The sequence below is a fragment of the Oncorhynchus keta genome, chromosome 34, assembly GCF_023373465.1.
Source record: "Oncorhynchus keta strain PuntledgeMale-10-30-2019 chromosome 34, Oket_V2, whole genome shotgun sequence".
Taxonomy (NCBI): Eukaryota; Metazoa; Chordata; class Actinopteri; order Salmoniformes; family Salmonidae; genus Oncorhynchus; species Oncorhynchus keta.
This window is the reverse complement of record NC_068454.1, coordinates 7,619,749-7,639,789: the sequence shown is the minus strand read 5'-3', so window position 1 is coordinate 7,639,789 and position 20,041 is coordinate 7,619,749. Positions and strand designations below refer to the sequence as shown.

General features: G+C 43.1%; 1 protein-coding gene and 1 long non-coding RNA gene across 13 annotated transcripts; one reads left to right on the top strand and one right to left on the bottom strand.

Annotated features, from left to right (window-relative positions):
• Window positions 1-4,777: 4,777 nt before the first annotated feature.
• Window positions 4,778-20,013, bottom strand: pknox1.1 (pbx/knotted 1 homeobox 1.1). 9 transcript variants are annotated; one of them, XM_052492863.1, is made up of 12 exons: window positions 19,931-20,013; window positions 18,162-18,225; window positions 15,113-15,222; window positions 14,721-14,892; window positions 14,233-14,421; window positions 13,676-13,814; window positions 13,334-13,431; window positions 13,065-13,193; window positions 11,790-11,866; window positions 11,452-11,615; window positions 8,535-8,712; window positions 4,778-7,086 (listed from the first exon to the last, which is right to left on the bottom strand). In XM_052492863.1, the coding sequence occupies exons 2-12, from the start codon at window positions 18,213-18,215 to the stop codon at window positions 6,978-6,980; spliced, it is 1,419 nt and encodes a 472-aa protein (XP_052348823.1). In that variant the 5' UTR covers window positions 18,216-18,225; window positions 19,931-20,013; the 3' UTR covers window positions 4,778-6,977. The 9 variants fall into 9 exon arrangements, with proteins under 9 accessions (XP_052348823.1, XP_052348826.1, XP_052348827.1 ...); XM_052492866.1 differs by lacking the exon at window positions 19,931-20,013 and adding an exon at window positions 18,831-19,889 and having other exon boundaries at window positions 4,778-7,165; window positions 8,522-8,712; XM_052492867.1 differs by lacking the exon at window positions 19,931-20,013 and adding an exon at window positions 18,831-19,889 and having other exon boundaries at window positions 8,522-8,712.
• LOC127914969 (uncharacterized) lies at window positions 15,229-17,741 on the top strand. 4 transcript variants are annotated; one of them, XR_008089624.1, is made up of 6 exons: window positions 15,229-15,446; window positions 15,531-15,586; window positions 15,643-15,866; window positions 15,979-16,258; window positions 16,315-16,790; window positions 16,847-17,741. It is a non-coding gene; the product is annotated as an uncharacterized LOC127914969 (long non-coding RNA). The 4 variants fall into 4 exon arrangements; XR_008089626.1 differs by having other exon boundaries at window positions 15,531-15,642; window positions 15,699-15,866; window positions 16,315-17,741; XR_008089627.1 differs by lacking the exon at window positions 15,531-15,586 and having other exon boundaries at window positions 15,229-15,390; window positions 15,699-15,866; window positions 16,315-17,741.
• Window positions 20,014-20,041: the final 28 nt, after the last annotated feature.

Here is a 20,041-nt window from a genome sequence, read left to right as displayed (position 1 = left end):
CACTGGGGGTGACTTTTATTTCTGAAAGTATAAATGGGTTGTCTCCCACGGTGCGAATCTACTGTTAAAAGTAATGTTTTCTACTGCGGTTCCTTAATCTGACCCGTGAGCGAGTAAAAGCAATGCTTGTGGATGTAAAAGCCACAATGTTTATCCCCTGTAAATGTCATGGCTTTTGTAGGTTGTGCAATTTTTTTTATGGTGCTATGCTCGCGCTCTGAATATTAAATCCGGCCTATCTAAATTGCATGACCACCGCGGTGAGCTAATGCTCTAGCTATGGACACATGGGTCTGTCGTGTCCACCCACAAATGGCAACTGGGCGTTTCATGGTGCCAAGTTGATTGGTTTAAGCATACAACATAAATCCTATTAAGTACATTTAGGGTGAGTTGATTATCCTGTTAACCAGCAGCACCCTCCTTGCCAGAAAGTTGATCCATCCGACCTAACGCGGAGAAAGGAAGTAGTCCATCCTACAATTCTGGTTTGAGAGTTGCCTCTGAATTACTACTAGTGGAGAATTTCCGTGTTCGAGTGCTAGTCGGAACTTGGCAACTAGCGCTCCCGACTTGCTAACTGGTTGTAAAAGCGGCACGTTAACAAGATTAGCCCATAAACACGGCTTTTTTTTTATGGAGTTTGATGCAGTTTACAGTATTGTCAATTTGCACATGAGCCAGTTGGGTTCAGTTGAACTCTTGATATTGACTCACTATTGCGTAAGCTGTTAACGTTTACGTTGGGGCGAAATTGATTCTGTGAATGGGGTGCAAATAGAGGGTAGCATACGCGGCGTGTACAGAACATCTGCTTTCCATGACATGCAGTGACTTCATAAAGTATTCACACCCCTTTTTCCTCATTTTGTGTCACGGCCTGAATTAATAATTGATTAAATTGAGAAATGTCGCTGCATACACGTCTTAATGTCAAAGTGGATTTCTGTTTTGGGAATTTAACAAATGAGTGAGGATCATCTTGAAACAAATATTCAACCCCTTTGTTATGGCAAGCCTAAATGTGCTAAAAATATATGAAGGGACTTAAAAAATAAAATATATTCAAGTCAATTACACTTTGGATAGTGTCTCAATACACCCAGTCACTACAAATATACAGGTGTTCTCCCTAACTCAGTTGCTGGAGAGGAAGGAAACTACTCAGGGATTTCACCACGAGACCAATGGTGACTTTAAAACCCAATTTTTATGGAACGGTCTGCCTACCCATGTCAGAGACGCAAACTCTGTCTCAACCTTTAAGTCTTTACTGAAGACTCATCTCTTCAGTGGGTCATAAGATTGAGTGTAGTCTGGCCCAGGAGTGGGAAGGTGTACGGAAAGGCTCTGGAGCAACGAACCGCCCTTGCTGTCTCTGCCTGGCCGGTTCCCCTCTTTCCACTGGGATTCTCTGCCTCTAACCCTATTACAGGGGCTGAGTCACTGGCTTGCTGGGGCTCTCTCATGCCGTCCCTGGAAGGGGTGCGTCACCTGAGTGGGTTGATTCACTGATGTGGTCATCCTGTCTGGGTTGGCGCTCCCCCTTGGGTTGTGCCATGGCGGAGATCTTTGTGGGCTATACTCAGGATGGTAAGTTGGTGGTTGAAGATATCACTCTAGTGGTGTGGGGGCTGTGCTTTGGCAAAGTGGGTGGGGTTATATCCTTCCTGTTTGGCCCTGTCCGGGGGTGTCCTCGGATGGAGCCATAGTGTCTCCTGACCCCTCCTGTCCTAGCCTCCAGTATTTATGCTGCAGTCGTTTGTGTGGGGGGCTAGGGTCAGTTTGTTATATCTGGAGTACTTCTCCTGTCCTATTCGGTGTCCTGTGTGAATCTAAGTGTGTGTTCTTTAATTCTCTCCTCTCTTTCTCCTCGGAGGACCTGAGCCCTAGGACCATGCCCCAGGACTACCTGACATGATGACTCCTTGCTGTCCCCAGTCCACCTGGCCGTGCTGCTGCTCCAGTTTCAACTGTTCTGCCTTATTATTATTCAACCATGCTGGTCATTTATGAACATTTGAACATCTTGGCCATGTTCTGTTATAATCTCCACCCGGCACAGCCAGAAGAGGACTGGCCACCCCACATAGCCTGGTTCCTCCAGGTTTCTTCCTAGGTTTTGGCCTTTCTAGGGAGTTTTTCCTAGCCACCGTGCTTTTACACCTGCATTGCTTGCTGTTTGGGGTTTTAGGCAGGGTTTCTGTACAGCACTTTGAGATATCAGCTGATGTACGAAGGGCTATATAAATAAAATTGATTTGATTTAAAACAGTTTAAAGGCTGTGATAAACTGAGGATGGATCAACATTTTAGTTACTCCACAACATAACTGACAGTGTGGAAAAGGAAGTCTGCACAAAAATACTCAAACATGCATCCTGTTTGCAACAAGACACTGAAGTAATACTGTAAAAAAGTGGCAAAGCAATCAACTTTTTGTCCTGAATACAAAGTCTTGTGTTTGGGGCAAACAGCAACAAAATGTGGAAAAAGTCAAAGGGTAATGAATACTTTCTGAAGGCACTGGAGACTTACCCGGTGAAAGCTGTGATCCATTATTGATGTCCGCTATTAAATATGCTTCAATCAGTGGAGATGAAGGGGAGATGACAGGTTAAAGAAGGATTTTTGAATGAGCAAGACCAAATATGAAGTGCCTTTGAACGGGGTATGGTAGTAGGGTATCAGGCGCACCGGTATGATTGTCAAGCAGTGGCGATCAGTTTGCAAATAATGTTTAAAAACATATATGTAATCATTGAGTTAATAAACTGCATACAAACTGTCTTTTTTTGTTGTTGTTGCTTTCTTGAGTAAAGCAGCTCCAAAAAATCCAGAGAATGCCAGAACTTTGATGACAATTTTCCCAAATACCGCCGCGCCACCTTCCTGTTCAAGTGAGCACAGCACAAGTCCAAAAATGTCTTGTATGCTGCTGCATAAACTATGTAATATGCCAAGGAGATATGTATACTGTAGCTAAGAAAGTAATTCTAAGTGCATGTTGTGTAGTAAGCTGTTAGTAGCCCATGTGCCTCACCCTAATAATTTGGTCCCTTTCCCCCTGTTAACTTAGCCTACTGTTATGACTTGGTGGTGCACATGTAGCCTATACCCTGTTTTAGAGAAATGTAATCATCAAATATTATAAGAGCTTTCATTGTCTGCTTATATTGCCCCTTTATTTATAATACTGTTCTGACTTGGTGTACAGGGAGAATACTGTAAGAACGGACCATGTTCTGAATTCTGTTGCTGTACATCTGTTGCTGTCCTCGTGGCACATTTCAAAAGTGATTTACAAATAGTTATATTGACTAGCTCGCTCATTAATGTCTTATGTCTAAATTACAGATTGCCTCTTATCTGCTCATCCTCCCCTCATGCCATAGTCTGTACATCTCAATTGTCAGGAGTAGCCACACATTTGTTTAATGCAAGTCAGCCATATCAGCTATGTTTTTTTTAAGGCAGTAAATGAGGCTGAATGAACTGTTTCGCTGCCAGACAAGGCTCCGCTAATAGCCAGGTGTAGCGGTGGTAAGGATTCACTACAGTGTTTAATAGAAAGCTCTGCTGCTGGGACAGCTTTACGTCGGCCCTAACAGTTTGTGGGCACCGCTTGTCACCGTTAGAAGTGCAATTAATGTCATGATTAGTGTTGTGTAGTGGATTTTCTGTCATAAATCCCCCCCAAAAATGCAACATTTACATGCTAAAATTGCTTTATGGGCCAGAAAAGGTTGAATACACTGGCCATGCTCTCAATGCTCTGGCCATGCAGCATCCCTGGGCCCATGTTGTGGAGACACAGGTTAATTGCATACTCATGTTGCAGTTATGGTTTTATCCAGCAGAGGGAACCACATGCATTAACATTTCCCCTCAGTTTCAAGAGATGTCGCTGATGGACAATAATGGTAGCAATTGAGATCAGGTGTGTGCGGGTGATTTAAGTGCTGTTGACGGTTAAAAGAGAGATAATAGACCCTATAGGTTTATGTAATAAATACAATTATGATTCAGTGAGTGTACCAGTGTAGTCTGCTGAGGGGAGAACGGCTCATAAAAATGTCCGGAACGGAACAAATGGAATGGAATCGAACACCTGGATACCATGGAAACCATGTGTTTGATACCATTCCACTACAGTCATTACCACGAGTCCATTCTCCCCAATTAAGATGTCACCAACCTCAGAGGAGAAAAGTCTATTGAAGGTGTGTGTATGAGGATGTGTGTATGCGCAATGCAATATCCGTCATTCACACAGAGTGAGTTCCATGCAACTTAATTTAGACTTCTTTTACTCATGAATAAAAATATGAAACACATGTAAAGTGTTGGTCCCATGTTTCATGAGCTGAAATAATAGATCCCAGAAATGTTTCTCCTTTGCCAAGATAATCCATCCTCCTGACAGGTGTGGCATATCAAGAAGTTGATTAAACAGCATGATCATTACACAGGTGCGCATTGTGCTGGGGACAATAGAAAGCCACTCTAAAATGTGCAGTTTTGTCACACAACACAATGCCACAGATGTCTCAAGTTGAGGGAGCGTGCAATTGGCATGCTGACTGCAGGAATGTCCAACAGAGCTGTTGCCAGAGAATTTAATGTTAATTGCTGTTGTCCAGCCCAGTCATATCATCTATGAAGTTAGGGATGGGCGACGCTTGGCGCCATGTTGGCATACCTGCCATAACCTTTGTTGGTTGACTTTTGTCGTGTCTACTATCAAGCACAATGAAGGCAGAGGAACACAACAGTAGGAGGTTAAGCATAATTTATTCCAAAATAGAAAAGCTCTAAGGCAAAACAGAGAAAAGTCAACAGATTTTTTTTTTAAAACACACACAAAAAAAACAGCAGAGATGTGAGAGAGAGAGAGAGAGAGTGCAGCTGAGAGCCACCTGACCCTGAGCCAGAAACACTCTGTGGGGATCTAAATCTCATGTCAGTTTTTCCTGAATTACAGAAAATAGAAGCATAAGATTGGAAATATACAGTACATTGGTGCAGGTTTTCCCAACAATAAAAGGCCCCGAACTTTATGCAATAATATTAGATGGCGCATTTGGAAAACATTAAAGGAAAAGCTATCTCTAGATCAGCCACAGAACTCCAGTCCTTCTCAAACTGAGGACCAATGTGCTGCTGCCTGTGAGGTCAGAGGATCCCTACTGCTCTCTGCCTCTCATGCAATATGTATATGTATATGTAGACTGTGATTGCATCTGTACTGTATCTCTGTGTTGTGGATCTGTCTGCCTGAGTACCATAATGTCTATTTCAGTTCCCTGTGACCGTTGCAATAAGCGTAGTATACTGAATGGTGCACTTGAAAAGAGAGTGACATCTACAGGACTACTATAAAATTATTATTTTTTTTTTTAATGACACACTGGAAAAACTGGACTTGTTTTGCAGAAAATGAGGGTACTGCAAATCAAGTATATTTCTGAATTTCAGTCCCAACTGCAATTGTCAATGTAACATATTACTATGCCACTCTACTGTAGTTTAGCATCCGTTGTCTACGTTCCCTATGTATTTATTTGGACCGTGACACTAAAATGTTTAATTTGACAGTGACAGTACAGAAAGTCACCTTTTATTTGAGGCTATTTTCATACATATCTGTTTTACAGTTTAGAAATTGAATGCATTTCATGCATCTACAGACTCACAAAGATCACATGCTAACTTCTTACCATTACCAGTAACAAGAGGTTAGCATTTTTTGGTGAGGTATGACATTTATGCCCTTAGCTTTCCTCGCTCATCATTATTCACGATTAATTCATGATTATCCGTAATCATGGTAGCATCCACATTAACGTAGCAGTGTTGATTTACAATAAAAAGTGACTCCAAAATGACACTACACTATTCACCATGACTTTCTATAGGTAGCCTAGTGGTTAGAGAGTTGGACTATTAAACAAGATAGCAAAATCGAATCCCCGAGCTGACAAGGTAAAAATCAGTCATTCTACCCCTGAACAAGGCAGTTAACCCACTGTTCCTAGGCCGTCATTGAAAATAAGATTTTGTTCTTAACTCACTTGTCTAGTTAAACAGAAGTAAAAAAAAACATTTTTTTTAAAATCATTTCTATTGGGCACAATATAATCCGAAACACAACCAAAACAAACTGTAAATGCATCCAACAAGTTTCTAGAGTCACAAGATTAATGCAGTCATTGTGTGCAAGGAATATGGGACCAAATACCACAATTTGTTTTACAAACTGTTAAAACACTATAAAGTTCATTTGTCCAAGTAGTAATTCAAATGGAGGAGACTAGATACAGAAAGTGCATTCATTTCTAAACTATAAGACAGATACGTATGAAAATTCCCTCACATAAAAAAAGGTGGCTTTCTGTACCGTCTCCTCATATAAACATGTGATCTCAAATCACAAAATGCTGGAGTATACTGAAGTGCCAAAGTAAAAGTTTTAGCTTCACTGTCCAAATAAAGAAAACGTAGTGGAGTGTAGCTTATACCTAGTTAGGCTTTCTGTGCTTTTCACTATAGTTATGTCTTTACAAAAAGAACATACCGGTAACTGCTAAAATAACGGAAACCCCAACTTAATAGGGTGTAGGGGCCAGAAGGAGCCGTCAGAACAGCTTCAATGTGCCGTTAAGTCGATTCTACAGGTGTCTGGAACTCTACTGGAGGGGTGCAACACCATTCTGGAACTCTACTGGAGGGATGCAACACCATTCTGGAACTCTACTGGAGGGGTGCAACACCATTCTGGAACTCTACTGGAGGGATGCAACACCATTCTGGAACTCTACTGGAGGGATGCAACACCATTCTGGAACTCTACTGGAGGGGTGCAACACCATTCTGGAACTCTACTGGAGGGGTGCAACACCATTCTGGAACTCTACTGGAGGGATGCAACACCATTCTGGAACTCTACTGGAGGGATGCAACACCATTCTGGAACTCTACTGGAGGGATGCAACACCATTCTGGAACTCTACTGGAGGGATGCAACACCATTCTGGAACTCTACTGGAGGGATGCAACACCATTCTGGAACTCCACTGTGGTGTTCTATTGATGGTGGAAAACGCTGTTTCAGGCATCACTCAACAATCTCCCATAAGTGTTCAATTTGGTAGAGATCTGGTAACTGAGACAAACACACACACACACACACTTTAAACCATGCTCCTTTGAGACCCCTCTTTCAAAGTCACAGAGACCTCTTCTAGCCATAATAAATCAGCAACTGGGCATTTTTAATACCTGACCCTAAGCAAGATGGGACGTTAACGTGTTAATTAAACTCCCGAAACAGACCCTGTGTAGAACCCCCTGGTTTAAATATACTTTGTATCCCTCATTTACTTAAGTGTTTCCATTATTTTGGCAGTTAACTGTAAATAAGGCCTTTTCGGATCGTGTTAAAAACCATTTGACATTAATCCATTTTTTTCCTTCTCATTTGTCATCAATATTTAGAAAACTTAATTGGACCCTGGAAAACAGGGCCGCTAGTTTCAATAACAAAACTTTTGTACATAAACATTCCAAACAAAACATGAGAACACCAAACAAAAAACATACTTCTCATGTTTGTAATATAAAAATAAGCCTCTTTACTTTAATTTCCCTAATGGGCTTTTCTGGACCTATAGGGTCTTCCTGTACACCATGGGCTCTGCCTGTAAGCCAGTCCTAATCAGAGTAGGCACATGTAGTCAAACACAGGCATGCAAAGTGAACAAAACCCATTACAGATACAACTTGAAAGTGTTGGCAACCAACAACAGATTCAATCCAAAAATAAGAAATCATTCAACATTTAGTAACGGAGCTTCAGAGTGTGTTTAACACTTTATGATTTTTTTGTTGTTGTGGCTGCTTCCGTTTCTCGGCCTTTTGGAACATACAATGATATTATACAGAAAAACACTGGTCTACACAAGGAGACGATGTAGTAAAAACACTTTCTGAAACCGAACTCCTCACACACACACAAGACACTCCATTCATTAAAGGGACATCAGGAGTGATCCCGTATGTCCAGTGCTTGTGCTCTGTGTAAACCGATCGAGAGAGCGTATACTTGCATTGTGTACTCGCGATGCAACACCAGTCTATCTACAGTACATACATAATCTGAGCCATCCTATTTTTAGCAGAGCATAAAAAATGGCTCTGATTTGGTTCGAAGTGTGTGTTGCAATTCATTATCAGCCCGCCTTATTCATTATCAGCCCGCCTTATTCATTATCAGCCCGCCTTATTCATTATCAGCCCGCCTTATTCATTATCAGCCCGCCTTATTCATTATCAGCCCGCCTTATTCATTATCAGCCCGCCTTATTCATTATCAGCCCGCCTTATTCATTATCAGCCCGCCTTATTCATTATCAGCCTACCTACATAATGGGTCAGTTGATGGTCTTAACCACCACACACACACACATATTAAAGTTTGTTTTTAAGTGTGTATGTCTTCATGTGTGTGTGTGAACAGTACGTCTGTGTCCTACTGCAGGGAGTCGCTGTTGTCCAGGCCCAGCCCAGCCATGTCGTCATCATCGTCCTCGTCCCCGCTGTCTCCTGATTCGTCCTCGCTGTGCCCGCCCATCATCACCTGCTGCACGGCCAGCGTGGCACCGTCTGATGTCAGGCTCCGGAGACCCTCCACACTCATCATCACCGTGGTTCCTGGTGAACAGACGACCAGGAGAGGACGTCAGTGACATCACGTCAGTGACATCACAGACAGCGCTCATGTTTTTCTATAGTGTCTTATTTCCACACAAAGAGAGTCCCATTGTGAAATAAGTCGCTTTAACAAGGGAGCCTTGAATCTGCCTTGTGACTGAATTCTCCTTGTGGCCATCATTTCCATTACAGAAAGCGCTTGCGCCTAGTTACCTTAAAAACAAGTATTGCCAACAGCTCTAACAACTCTTGATACATAGCAGTGCTTATCTAATGAGTAGTGTAGCAAGTCAGTACTTGATCGACCTGGCCCGAGTATCCTGGAAGGATATTGACCTCATCCCATCAGTAGAGGGTGCCTGGTTATACTTTATAAGTGTCTTCCTCACCATCTTAAATAAACATGCCAAATAAAAAAAAAAATGTAGAACCAGGAACAGATAGACCTTGGATCACTCCAGACCTGTCTGCCCTTGACCAGCACAAAAACATCCTGTGGCGTTCTGCATTAGCATCGAATAGCCCCTGTGATATGCAACTTTTCAGGGAAGTTAGGAACAAATATACACAGGCAGTTAGGAAAGCTAAGGCCAGCTTTTTCAAGCAGAAATTTGCATCCTGTAGCACAAACTCAAAAAAGTTCTGGGACACTGTAAAGTCCATGGAGAATAAGAGCACCTCCTCCCAGCTGCCCAGTGCACTGAGGCTAGGAAACACTGTCACCACCGATAAATCCACTATAATTGAGAATTTCAATAAGCATTTTTCTACGTCTGGCCATGCTTTCCACCTGTCTACCCTGGTCAACAGCACTGCACCCCCATTTCTCCTTCTCCCAAATCCAGATAGCTGATGTTCTGAAAGAGCTGCGAAATCTGGACCCCTACAAAACAGCCAGGCTAGACAATCTGGACCCTCTCTTTCTAAAATGATCTGCTGAAATTGTTACAACCTCTATTACTAGCCTGTTCAACCTCTCTTTCGAATCGTCTTGAGATTCCCATAGATTGGAAAGCTGACGCGGACATCACCCTCTTCAAAGGGGGAGACACTCTAGAGCCAAACTGCTACAGACCTATATCTATTCTACCCTACCTTTCTAAGATCTTCGAAAGCCAAGTTAACAAACAGATTACCGACCATTTCGAATCCCACCGTACCTTCTCCGCTATGCAATCTTGGTTCAGCGCTGGTCATGGGTGCACCTCAGCCACGCTCAAGGTCCTAAAGGATATCGTAACCGCCATTGATAAGAGACATTACTCTACAGCCGTACATCGACCTGGATAAGGCTTTCGACTCTGTCAATCACAACATTCTTATTGGCAGACTCAACAGCCTTGGTTTCTCAAATGACTGCCTCGCCTGGTTCACCAACTACTTCTCAGATAGAGTTCAGTGTGTCAAATCGGAGGGCCTGTTGTCCAGACCTCTGGCAGTCTCTATGAGGTTGCCACAGGGTTCAATTCTCGGGCCGACTCTTTTCTCTGTATACATCAATGAGGTCGCTCTTGCTGCTGGTGAGTCTCTGATCCACCTCTACGCAGACGACACCATTCTGTATACATCTGGCCCTTCATTGGACACTGTGTTAACTAACCTCCAGACGAGCTTCAATGCCATACAACTCTCCTTCCGTGGCCTCTAACTGCTCTTAAACGCAAGTAAAACTAAATTCATGCTCATCAACCGTTTGCTGCCCGCACCTGCCCGCCCGTCAAGCATCACTACTCTGGACGATTTTGACAACTACAAATACCTAGGTGTCTGGTTAGACTGTAAACTCTCCTTCTAGACTCACATTAAACATCTCCAATCCAAAATTAAATCTAGAATTGGCTTTCTACTTCGTAACAAAGCATCCTTCACTCATGCTGCCAAACATACCCTCGTAAAACTTCATAAAGACTTCAGCGATGTCATTTACAAAAGAGCCTCCAACACTCTACTCTGCAAAATTGGATGCAGTCTATCACAGTGCCATCCGTTTTGTCACCAAAGCCCCATATACGACCCACCACTTCAACCTGTACGCTCTCGTTGGCTGGCCCTCGCTTCATATCCGTCGCCAAACCCACTGGCTTCAGGTCATCTACAAGTCTCTGTTAGGTAAAGCCCCACCTTATCTCAGCTCACTGGTCACCATAGCAGCACACACCCGTAGCACGCGCTCCAGCAGGTATATCTCTCTAGTCACCCCCAAAACCAATTCTTCCTTTGGCCACCTCTCCTTCCAGTTCTCTGCTGCCAATGACTGGAACGAACTGCAAAAATCACTAAAGCTGGAGACTTATACCTCCCTCACTAGCTTTAAGCACCAGCTGTTAGAGCAGCTCACAGATCACTGCACCTGTACACAGCCCATTCGTAAATATCCCATCTATCTACCTCATCCCCACACTGTATCTATTTATTTATCTTGCACCCCAGTATCTCTACTTGCACATTCATCTTCTGCACATCTACCATCCCAGTGTTTAATTGCTATATTGTAATGACTTCGCCACCATGGCCTATTTATTGCCTTACCTCCCTTATCCCACCTCATTTGCACTCACTGTAATATAGACTTTTTCTACTGTATTATGTTTGTTTATTCCATGTGTAACTCTGTGTTGTTGTCTGTGTCACACTGCTTTGCTTTATTCTTGGCCAGGTCGCAGTCGCAAATAAGAACTTGATCTCAACTAGCCTACCTGGTTAAATAACGGTGAAATATATATATTTTTTTTTAAGTACCATCTGGCATCTGGACCTGTTGTTGGGTCATCCCCGTGGCGATGGAGTCAGGCCAGAAGCGCTGTAGCGGCCTGTTCGGAGGAGGTTTCTTCTTGGTTTTGGGTGTCTCCGAAGAGCTGGCGTCCAGCATGGGCTGCAGGATTCGCCTCCGCGCGTTTATGAACCTGAGAGAGAAGGAAGAAAGGTTGGACAAATCACAAGAGGGGAAACAAGGGGTTTGAACCAATAACTAAACTTGACACATTATTGGATTCACGCTAGGAGAGGTCGTTCTTTATAGTATTTCATAGTCTTAGGTGATATTTCATGGTAGTGTGGCATGGGTTCATGTAATTCACCAGTTATTGACTTGGAGGAGGCTCAGGTTAGTTTGGGTAGCGATCTGCTTCTTCTCATCCTCCGTGGGGTAGGGGTGCTATAGAAATAAGACAAAAGTCATTAAATTAAAGCCATTAAAATAAGTAATTAAAAGGAAAAATCCACCCAAAACCACTAATTAAATGTGTTAAATAACAATATTAAGAACAATATTTTTTGCCAACAAATCTTTCATTTTGCCGTCATAATAAGGTTGGTAGCAACAGGGAAAAACATTTGTGTAAATCTGTTGCAGCTCAAATCCACAATGAAATGCTCTCTCTATGGGCTGGCCAGCTAGCTAGCTAGCTACACACAATAATACCAAAGAACATATCAGCATGTAATGTTGCTCACAGAGTGGAGTCTGACATTTTCAAAGGCAGAAATACTTTTGAGGAGATGGGAAACTTTGCCCATGCTACGTCAATGGGTTGGCGTGTGCAATCTGGACCATTCTGGGACAAAAAGCAATCTCCTTCACGGAGTGCTGGCTCAACACCCAAATATTAGCACGAATTTCATCAACAAGTACAACTTTACAATTTTCTTCCGAGATGATTAACCTGTTATCTGTAGTATCATGTAGCTTTGGAATCGTAACATGATGTACTTTCGAGGAAAATAAGCACGTTTTTTCGACATTTGACTTTGAGAAGGAATTGTGTGACGATTAGCTTGGCAACCGCGTGACGCAGCATGACAACGTGAACGCAATTGGTCGACAGTCTGCTGGGTGGGGCATTATTCGTTCCTTCATTCATTGGATTACTATCTCTTTTCTATAATATCTCTGGCAACGGCACCATGCAATGCAACCAGGACTGAAAAGGCAGACAAAGGAGAAATGTGCTTAAATCACACATTTCTCGAGGTAGGAGTATCGTAAAAATACGATCAATACGACATCCTCCCGAGTTAGTATTTAAATCTGACATGTATGATAGACGTTTTCACCATCTAAAAGTCGTATTCCAGGGTAGTGAGAGAAACTTTATCACAATACTACGTCATACTGGCTAGGTTTCTGCCTGCTTAAAAACGCCAATAACTCAAGCTACAAATTAAAACATGAAATGACCCAGGGAATAGATAGAACATCACTCAGAGATGTACAAAAACAATATAACATTCAAAATGGGTGGACCTTTCCTTTAAGTAGTTAGTGTTTTCATCTTGCACTGCAAGCCAAGCTAATCAAATCCCAGAATCGTTCCAGGTTGTAAACCTATAGAGTGTGCCTGTGTTCTACTCACCCCGATGTGCTGGAAGAGCCAGGAGCGCATGACGTTGGTGGCTTGTTTGGGAAGAACGCCACGCTTGTTCTTGGGTGAGCTGTCGTCGTGGTTGAAGAAACTCAGGTCCTGGTTGAGCTGCAGCTGGAGCTGAAGAAAGTTACAGTGAGGTTTCCATATTCTTTCACATTTACGCAACGTGTGGGGGGGAGGGGGGGCTGTTCAGCTGTGTAGCGTGGGGGGCTGTTCAGAAGGCAGTAAATGTTAGCATCCAGATGTGTGTGTCTTACCTGTGTGTTCTGGATGCGTATGGTCTGGGGCGAGAGGGTCTGTGACACCACCTGGCCCTGTGAGTTGACTACTGTGACTGGTTGGTAGACTGTGCCACCTGGAGGAAACACAAGGACCCAACAATGCTTTCAGAGTAGCCCTTATTTATTTTCAGAAACTGCTGGTACAGAAACAGACAGCTGTACGCTAAGGGCCGGTTTCCGGCACACAGATTAAGCCTCGCTCGTCCTGGACTCTCCATTGAAATATAATCCAGGACTAAACTTAATCTGTGGTTGGGAAACCGCCACTGTGATTCTTATTGAGGTGATGGCGGTGGGGGTTGGCGTCTGAGGCTCTACCTGTGGTTGTTGTATGCCAGGGTGACATACCTGCTATAACCTGTGTGGGGTTGACTGTTGTGACGTTGCCTTGATGCAGGGCCGATGCTGGCACCACAATCCCCTGGGGACTGAGGGTACCTGTGAAAGAGCTGGACGTCTGCACCACACACACACACACACACACACACACACACACACACACACACACACACACACACACACACACACACACACACACACACACACACACACACACACACACACACACACACAGGTTAAACGGAGTCTTCATGGGTCAATATATAGCATCATGTGTGTATATAATAGGCAAGGTGTGATCTATGTTTTACAGATTCAGTGTGTGTATTGCAGTATACAAGGGTGTGTGTATAGTAGTATACAAGGGTGTGTGTATTGCAGTATATAAGGGTGTGTGTATTGCAGTATATAAGGGTGTGTGTATTGCAGTATATAAGGGTGTGTGTATTGCAGTATATAAGGGTGTGTGTATTGTGGATTCATAATGGGTGTTTATGTCGGCAGCAAAATAAATCTGTATGGCAGGGTGTGTGTACCTGTATCTTGGTGGGGGAGAAACCCTGTCCAGATGAGTAGGGGCTGCCAGGTTCTCCACTCAGCAGCGTCTCGCTGTTCATCTTGGTCTTGAGGCAGGAGATGTAGCGGCTGCAGAAGTCCTTACACAGGTCGCTGACCTTCTCCAGCTCCAGCAGGTGGATCCGCAGCACCTGGATGGCCTTCACCATCTAGGGGGTCAAAGGTCAGGTCAGGGAGAGGAGTTATGAGAGGCCAGGACGTTTTCATTGAAAATGGCATGTGCATAGTAGGCTGTTATAGTAAATACACCATTTATTCCACTGGTAGATACTTTAGTATAAGGCTGTTGTAATGTTTATATGTGGCCAACCGGCTTCATCAAACAGCGCTAATAAAACAGTAGCTCACTTCCCATGTGTCATTTGCTAAAATGTACGAATAGTGTCACTAGAGGTCATTGTGATGGAAAATCATTCAAAGAATATTAACAGCAAATGAGGGAGGTCACCAGATTGTCGAGATCAGGGTCCTCACTGAAGAAGGCTTTGCCCTCTTTCTCCTGGCTGCGGACAAAGTTCTCAATGTCCACGTCAAAGCTGGCTGACGTGACACAGTCTGAGCCCTGTGTAGACTGCTCACATTTCTCAAAGAGCAGGGCCAGGAGAGGGAACAAGGGATGCCTGCAACAACACACATAGACACAGGAAGAGACGTCACTAAATTGCCATAATTTACTTTTATGTTACATGTGGTCGTGTTTACTCCATATTTTCGTTAGTAGGGCACATAAGCACCGACAACATCTACGACCGAACTGCAGCAGCAATTCCTTTTTGAAAGTAATTGAGGTGGGTGTTGACCAAAGCTTTGTCAGGGGGCCAACAGAGTCAGGGGGTGTACCGGTATATGGAAGCCTTATCTACATCCATGGGGGTCTGGGGCTCAGTGGGGGTTGGACTGGAGGCTGCATCCAAACCCTCGTCACCGTCCGCCTGCTCCGCCCCCAGCATCTGGAGAGAAACGGGAGCGAGGGAGATGAGATGAAAGCAGAATGAGGAGCAATAGTAGTGGTTAGGTAACGCTCAGAACCATGCCTCAACAACTACTAAATAAGCCGTGAGAAGATTGGTCTTGTTGGCATTGGTAATAGGTTGGAGGACTGTTGGCATTGGTAATAGGTTGGAGGACTGTAGGCATTGGTAATAGGTTGGAGGACTGTTGGGATTGGTAATAGGTTGGAGGACTGTTGGGATTGGTAATAGGTTGGAGGACTGTTGACATTGGTAATAGGTTGGAGGACTGTTGACATTGGTAATAGGTTGGAGGACTGTTGGCATTGGTAATAGGTTGGAGGACTGTTGACATTGGTAATAGGTTGGAGGACTGTTGGCATTGGTAATAGGTTGGAGGACTGTTGGCATTGGTAATAGGTTGGAGGACTGTTGATATTGGTAATAGGTTGGAGGACTGTTGATATTGGTAATAGGTTGGAGGACTGTTGGCATTGGTAATAGGTTGGAGGACTGTTGGCATTGGTAATAGGTTGGAGGACTGTTGGCATTGGTAATAGGTTGGAGGACTGTTGGCATTGGTAATAGGTTGGAGGACTGTTGGCATTGGTAATAGGTTGGAGGACTGTTGGCATTGGTAATAGGTTGGAGGACTGTTGACATTGGTAATAGGTTGGAGGACTGTTGACAATGGTAATAGGTTGGAGGACTGTTGATATTGGTAATAGGTTGGAGGACTGTTGATATTGGTAATAGGTTGGAGGACTGTTGGCATTGGTAATAGGTTGGAGGACTGTTGGCATTGGTAATAGGTTGGAGGACTGTTGGCATTGGTAATAGGTTGGAGGACTGTTGGCATTGGTAATAGGTTGGAGGACTGTTGGCATTGGTAATAGGTTGGAGGACTGTTGGCATTGGTAATAGGTTGGAGGACTGTTGGCATTGGTAATAGGTTGGAGGACTGTTGGCATTGGTAATAGGTTGGAGGACTGTTGGCATTGGTAATAGGTTGGAGGACTGTTGGCATTGGTAATAGGTTGGAGGACTGTTGGCATTGGTAATAGATTGGAGGACTGTTGGCATTGGTAATAGGTTGGAGGACTGTTGGCATTGGTAATAGGTTGGAGGACTGTTGGCATTGGTAATAGGTTGGAGGACTGTTGGCATTGGTAATAGGTTGGAGGACTGTTGGCATTGGTAATAGGTTGGAGGACTGTTGGCATTGGTAATAGGTTGGAGGACTGTTGGCATTGGTAATAGGTTGGAGGACTGTTGGCATTGGTAATAGGTTGGAGGACTGTTGGCATTGGTAATAGGTTGGAGGACTGTTGGCATTGGTAATAGGTTGGAGGACTGTTGGCATTGGTAATAGGTTGGAGGACTGTTGGCATTGGTAATAGGTTGGAGGACTGTTGGCATTGGTAATAGGTTGGAGGACTGTTGGCATTGGTAATAGGTTGGAGGACTGTTGGCATTGGTAATAGGTAGGAGGACTGTTGGCATTGGTAATAGGTTGGAGGACTGTTGGCATTGGTAATAGGTAGGAGGACTGTTGGCATTGGTAATAGGTTGGAGGACTGTTGGCATTGGTAATAGGTTGGAGGACTGTTGGCATTGGTAATAGGTAGGAGGACTGTTGGCATTGGTAATAGGTTGGAGGACTGTTGGCATTGGTAATAGGTAGGAGGACTGTTGGCATTGGTAATAGGTTGGAGGACTGTTGGCATTGGTAATAGGTTGGAGGACTGTTGGCATTGGTAATAGGTTGGAGGACTGTTGGCATTGGTAATAGGTTGGAGGACTGTTGACATTGGTAATAGGTTGGAGGACTGTTGGCATTGGTAATAGGTTGGAGGACTGTTTTCTCAGTACACAATGGAAGGAAATAGCCTTCCTAAATTATTCTCAAATGGGTGAATGATACAGAGGTTGTCAGTATCTCTTTGGACGGGAGTCGAATAAAAAGATGAGTCGTGGCATATCATGTTTATCCATTACCGATAGGTGCACCAAGCTTGTCTTTGAGCAAATTAATTCAGACACCTTCACGTGCTCCTCCTCTCATATTTTCACACTGCCTACCAGCAGCTAGCCAGGCTCACTTCTAAGAGCAGAAATCCCATCTCCAGCCATGTGATTGAACCAACAATGGCTTTGATTGAGAGCAAATGTTCTAAAAAAATAATTGTTTGCTAGAGCAGGAAAACCTCAAGTTAGTCACATTGATATGTTCTCAGCCTTTTCTCAAATCAAAATAAAATATTATTTGTCACATAGGCCAAATACAACAGTTGTAGACCTTACTGTGAAATGCTTACTTACAAGTCCTTAACCAACAATGCAGTTAAGAAAATAGAGTTAAGAAAATATTTAATAAATAAACTAATGTAAAATTGTAAAAAATGTAAGTAACAATAAGGCTATATACAGGGGGTACCAGTACAGAGTCAATGTGCAGGGGTACAGGTTAGTCAAGGTCATTGTACATGTAGGTAGGGGTGAAGTGACTATGCATAGATAATAAACAGGTTAGTTGTGGTAATTGAGGTCAATTGTACATGTAGGTAGGGGTGAAGTGATATAGATAATAAACAGTGAGTAGCAGCAGTGTGAAAACAAAGGGGGGAGGTGTCAATGCAAATAGTCCAGGTGGCCATTTGATTAATTGTTCAGCAGCCTTATCGCTTGGGATAGAAGCTGGATATCTGTAGTTGTGGCGATACATTCTAAATACATAGTAATAAATCATTTCAGGAATTACAATACACCCAAAAACATTCTGCAGGTAAAAATGACAGTAGTTCAACCTTTTTTTTGTATACATTGATGATGGATAAAAAAAATATTCAACAACTTCAAATCTTCCCTTACACCCCACGCTCGTGGTTTAAGTAGGCCGCAAAGCTGAGCCTCAGACTAAATTTGTCCTTCTGACCCACCTGCTGCTCTCCCTCCAGGTACTTGTCTATGGATTCCGACTGGGCAGCCATCATGTTGGCGGACCTAGAAAAACACATAGGTCCACACACTGTTGAGAATTCCAAAAGGCTATTATAGTATAAATTACTCTTCATGATAAATGGAGATTATTTGAAAACAGGACAAGTTACAAAGACTGACATTTGTATTTGGTAAACAATATTGGACTAATAGTGCACTATGGAGAAGGGTTGAGGTAAATTGCTAAACTACAGTGAAAATCTATTGAATTGTTTTTCCCTCTTTGAAAGACCAAGTGCTATAAATATTTGATCCTTATTGTAGTCTAAACCATAGAAATAAATAATGTTTTTAATGGCCTAAACGCGATTACATTCCACTTTTACACTTGATTAATTTCCCATGTTTATGAATAGAACAAGGCAATGCTGGATTGCTGACAGAGATTATCTACTCCCTGTAGTGCAATAACATACACGATAATGCAGCTACATATTTGACTGTAAGCCTTACAGTGTAAGGTATTCGTCAAAACGAGAATGAAACATGAATGTATATTTACATATAAATGGCTTAGGAAACAAAGGCTATAAGGAGGGGAACAAAATGTAATGTAGTTTATACGCGTGCATTCGAAATGTACAGCTTTGTGCACGTCTTTGACTTACGTTCGTGTGCAAGGATACGACATTGGTGCGAATCACACATGTCTTATCGTGAAACCAGGTTAATGTCCACGGTCCTAACTGATGGCACACACCCACCATGTTAAAACCCGACTGCTGCCATTTCTCGCAGCAACAAAGACAACTCGTAGAGCTTCTTGATGGTTTAGCAATAGCAAGCAATTATTGGATTAGCTTTCAATCATATGAAGGAAAAGCTGTCGGAGTGAGACAATTCAGTGAAGTAAAAATTCAGTTTCAGAGAACTTTAAACTAAATTTATTGCGAATGTTTACTTGTTCAAGACAAGGTCGCTAAACAAAATAGCCAACGTTAGCTGGTTTATTTACGAAAGCAACTATCCAGCTAGTTAGCTTACTAGCTAATAAATTGCAAATGGTTCCTTTTGCCCACTAAATTAGGCGATAACAGCCTCAAATGTGTGCTAAATGTAATATGCATGAACTCTTTTCATGGCCGCAACACCAAGTGAAGTGTCCTTGTTTTGAAACGTTAGTTTGCAATGGTGAAGTTAAGCAGAAGCGCCATATTTACAGCGGTGTCTGAGACGGATCAGCTGCCGCTTACACAGGTAGCTGCGCGAAAATACAGTAACATGACAAAATGCTGCTGGATTAAAGTGCATATAAAGTGCGTATTTCATCCCATATGCATTGACATTGTATTAAACTAGTATTGCTATTCGTAAACGTATTTATAAATATTAGTTTCTAATTTTAGTTCGAAAAATCTTGCCCACATCAATCAATCAAGTAAGGGACAGCTGCCTATCCCTCCCCTGTGCCACTCGCGATTCAACTGGAAGAGGGTACACTGGCTGGGGCCTTGCTTCTAGCTGTCGCCCTTGCTTTTTCAGAATCTTTCTTTCCCACCCCCCTCCTCCTCCTCTCCCTAAAACGCCGACATTTTTTTTTTCCTCGAGTAATTTCCATCTTCCTTGGCTCCGGCCATCTATTCAAAGCTACATGAACTCCACTAGCCTCCCCACCTCCCGAGCTTTTGGCCTAGGCATTATTCTGTGCGGCCCAGATTGGTTTGATTGATAGGGAACGGAAAAAATAAGATTTTGAGTGACAGCTTACCTGAGTGCCAATCTTCGTCACACTGACAAGCGGCTGCAGCAATCGGGATCCGCAGTTGTCGTGCTGCGTCATCGCGCATGGCCACGCAGGATATTTGTCTCATGAATATTT

Bases quoted from the DNA above. Each gene is read 5' to 3' on its own strand.
- pknox1.1 (XM_052492860.1), bottom strand. From the start codon at position 18,853: ATGTCGTATCCTTGCACACGAAC. The intron at 15,223-18,161 runs GTGGGTCAGAAG...GTTTCTCTCCAG, and splicing joins ACCTGGAGGGAGAGCAGCAG to ATGCTGGGGGCGGAGCAGGC. The intron at 13,194-13,333 runs GTAAGACACACA...AACTTTCTTCAG, and splicing joins TACGCATCCAGAACACACAG to CTCCAGCTGCAGCTCAACCA.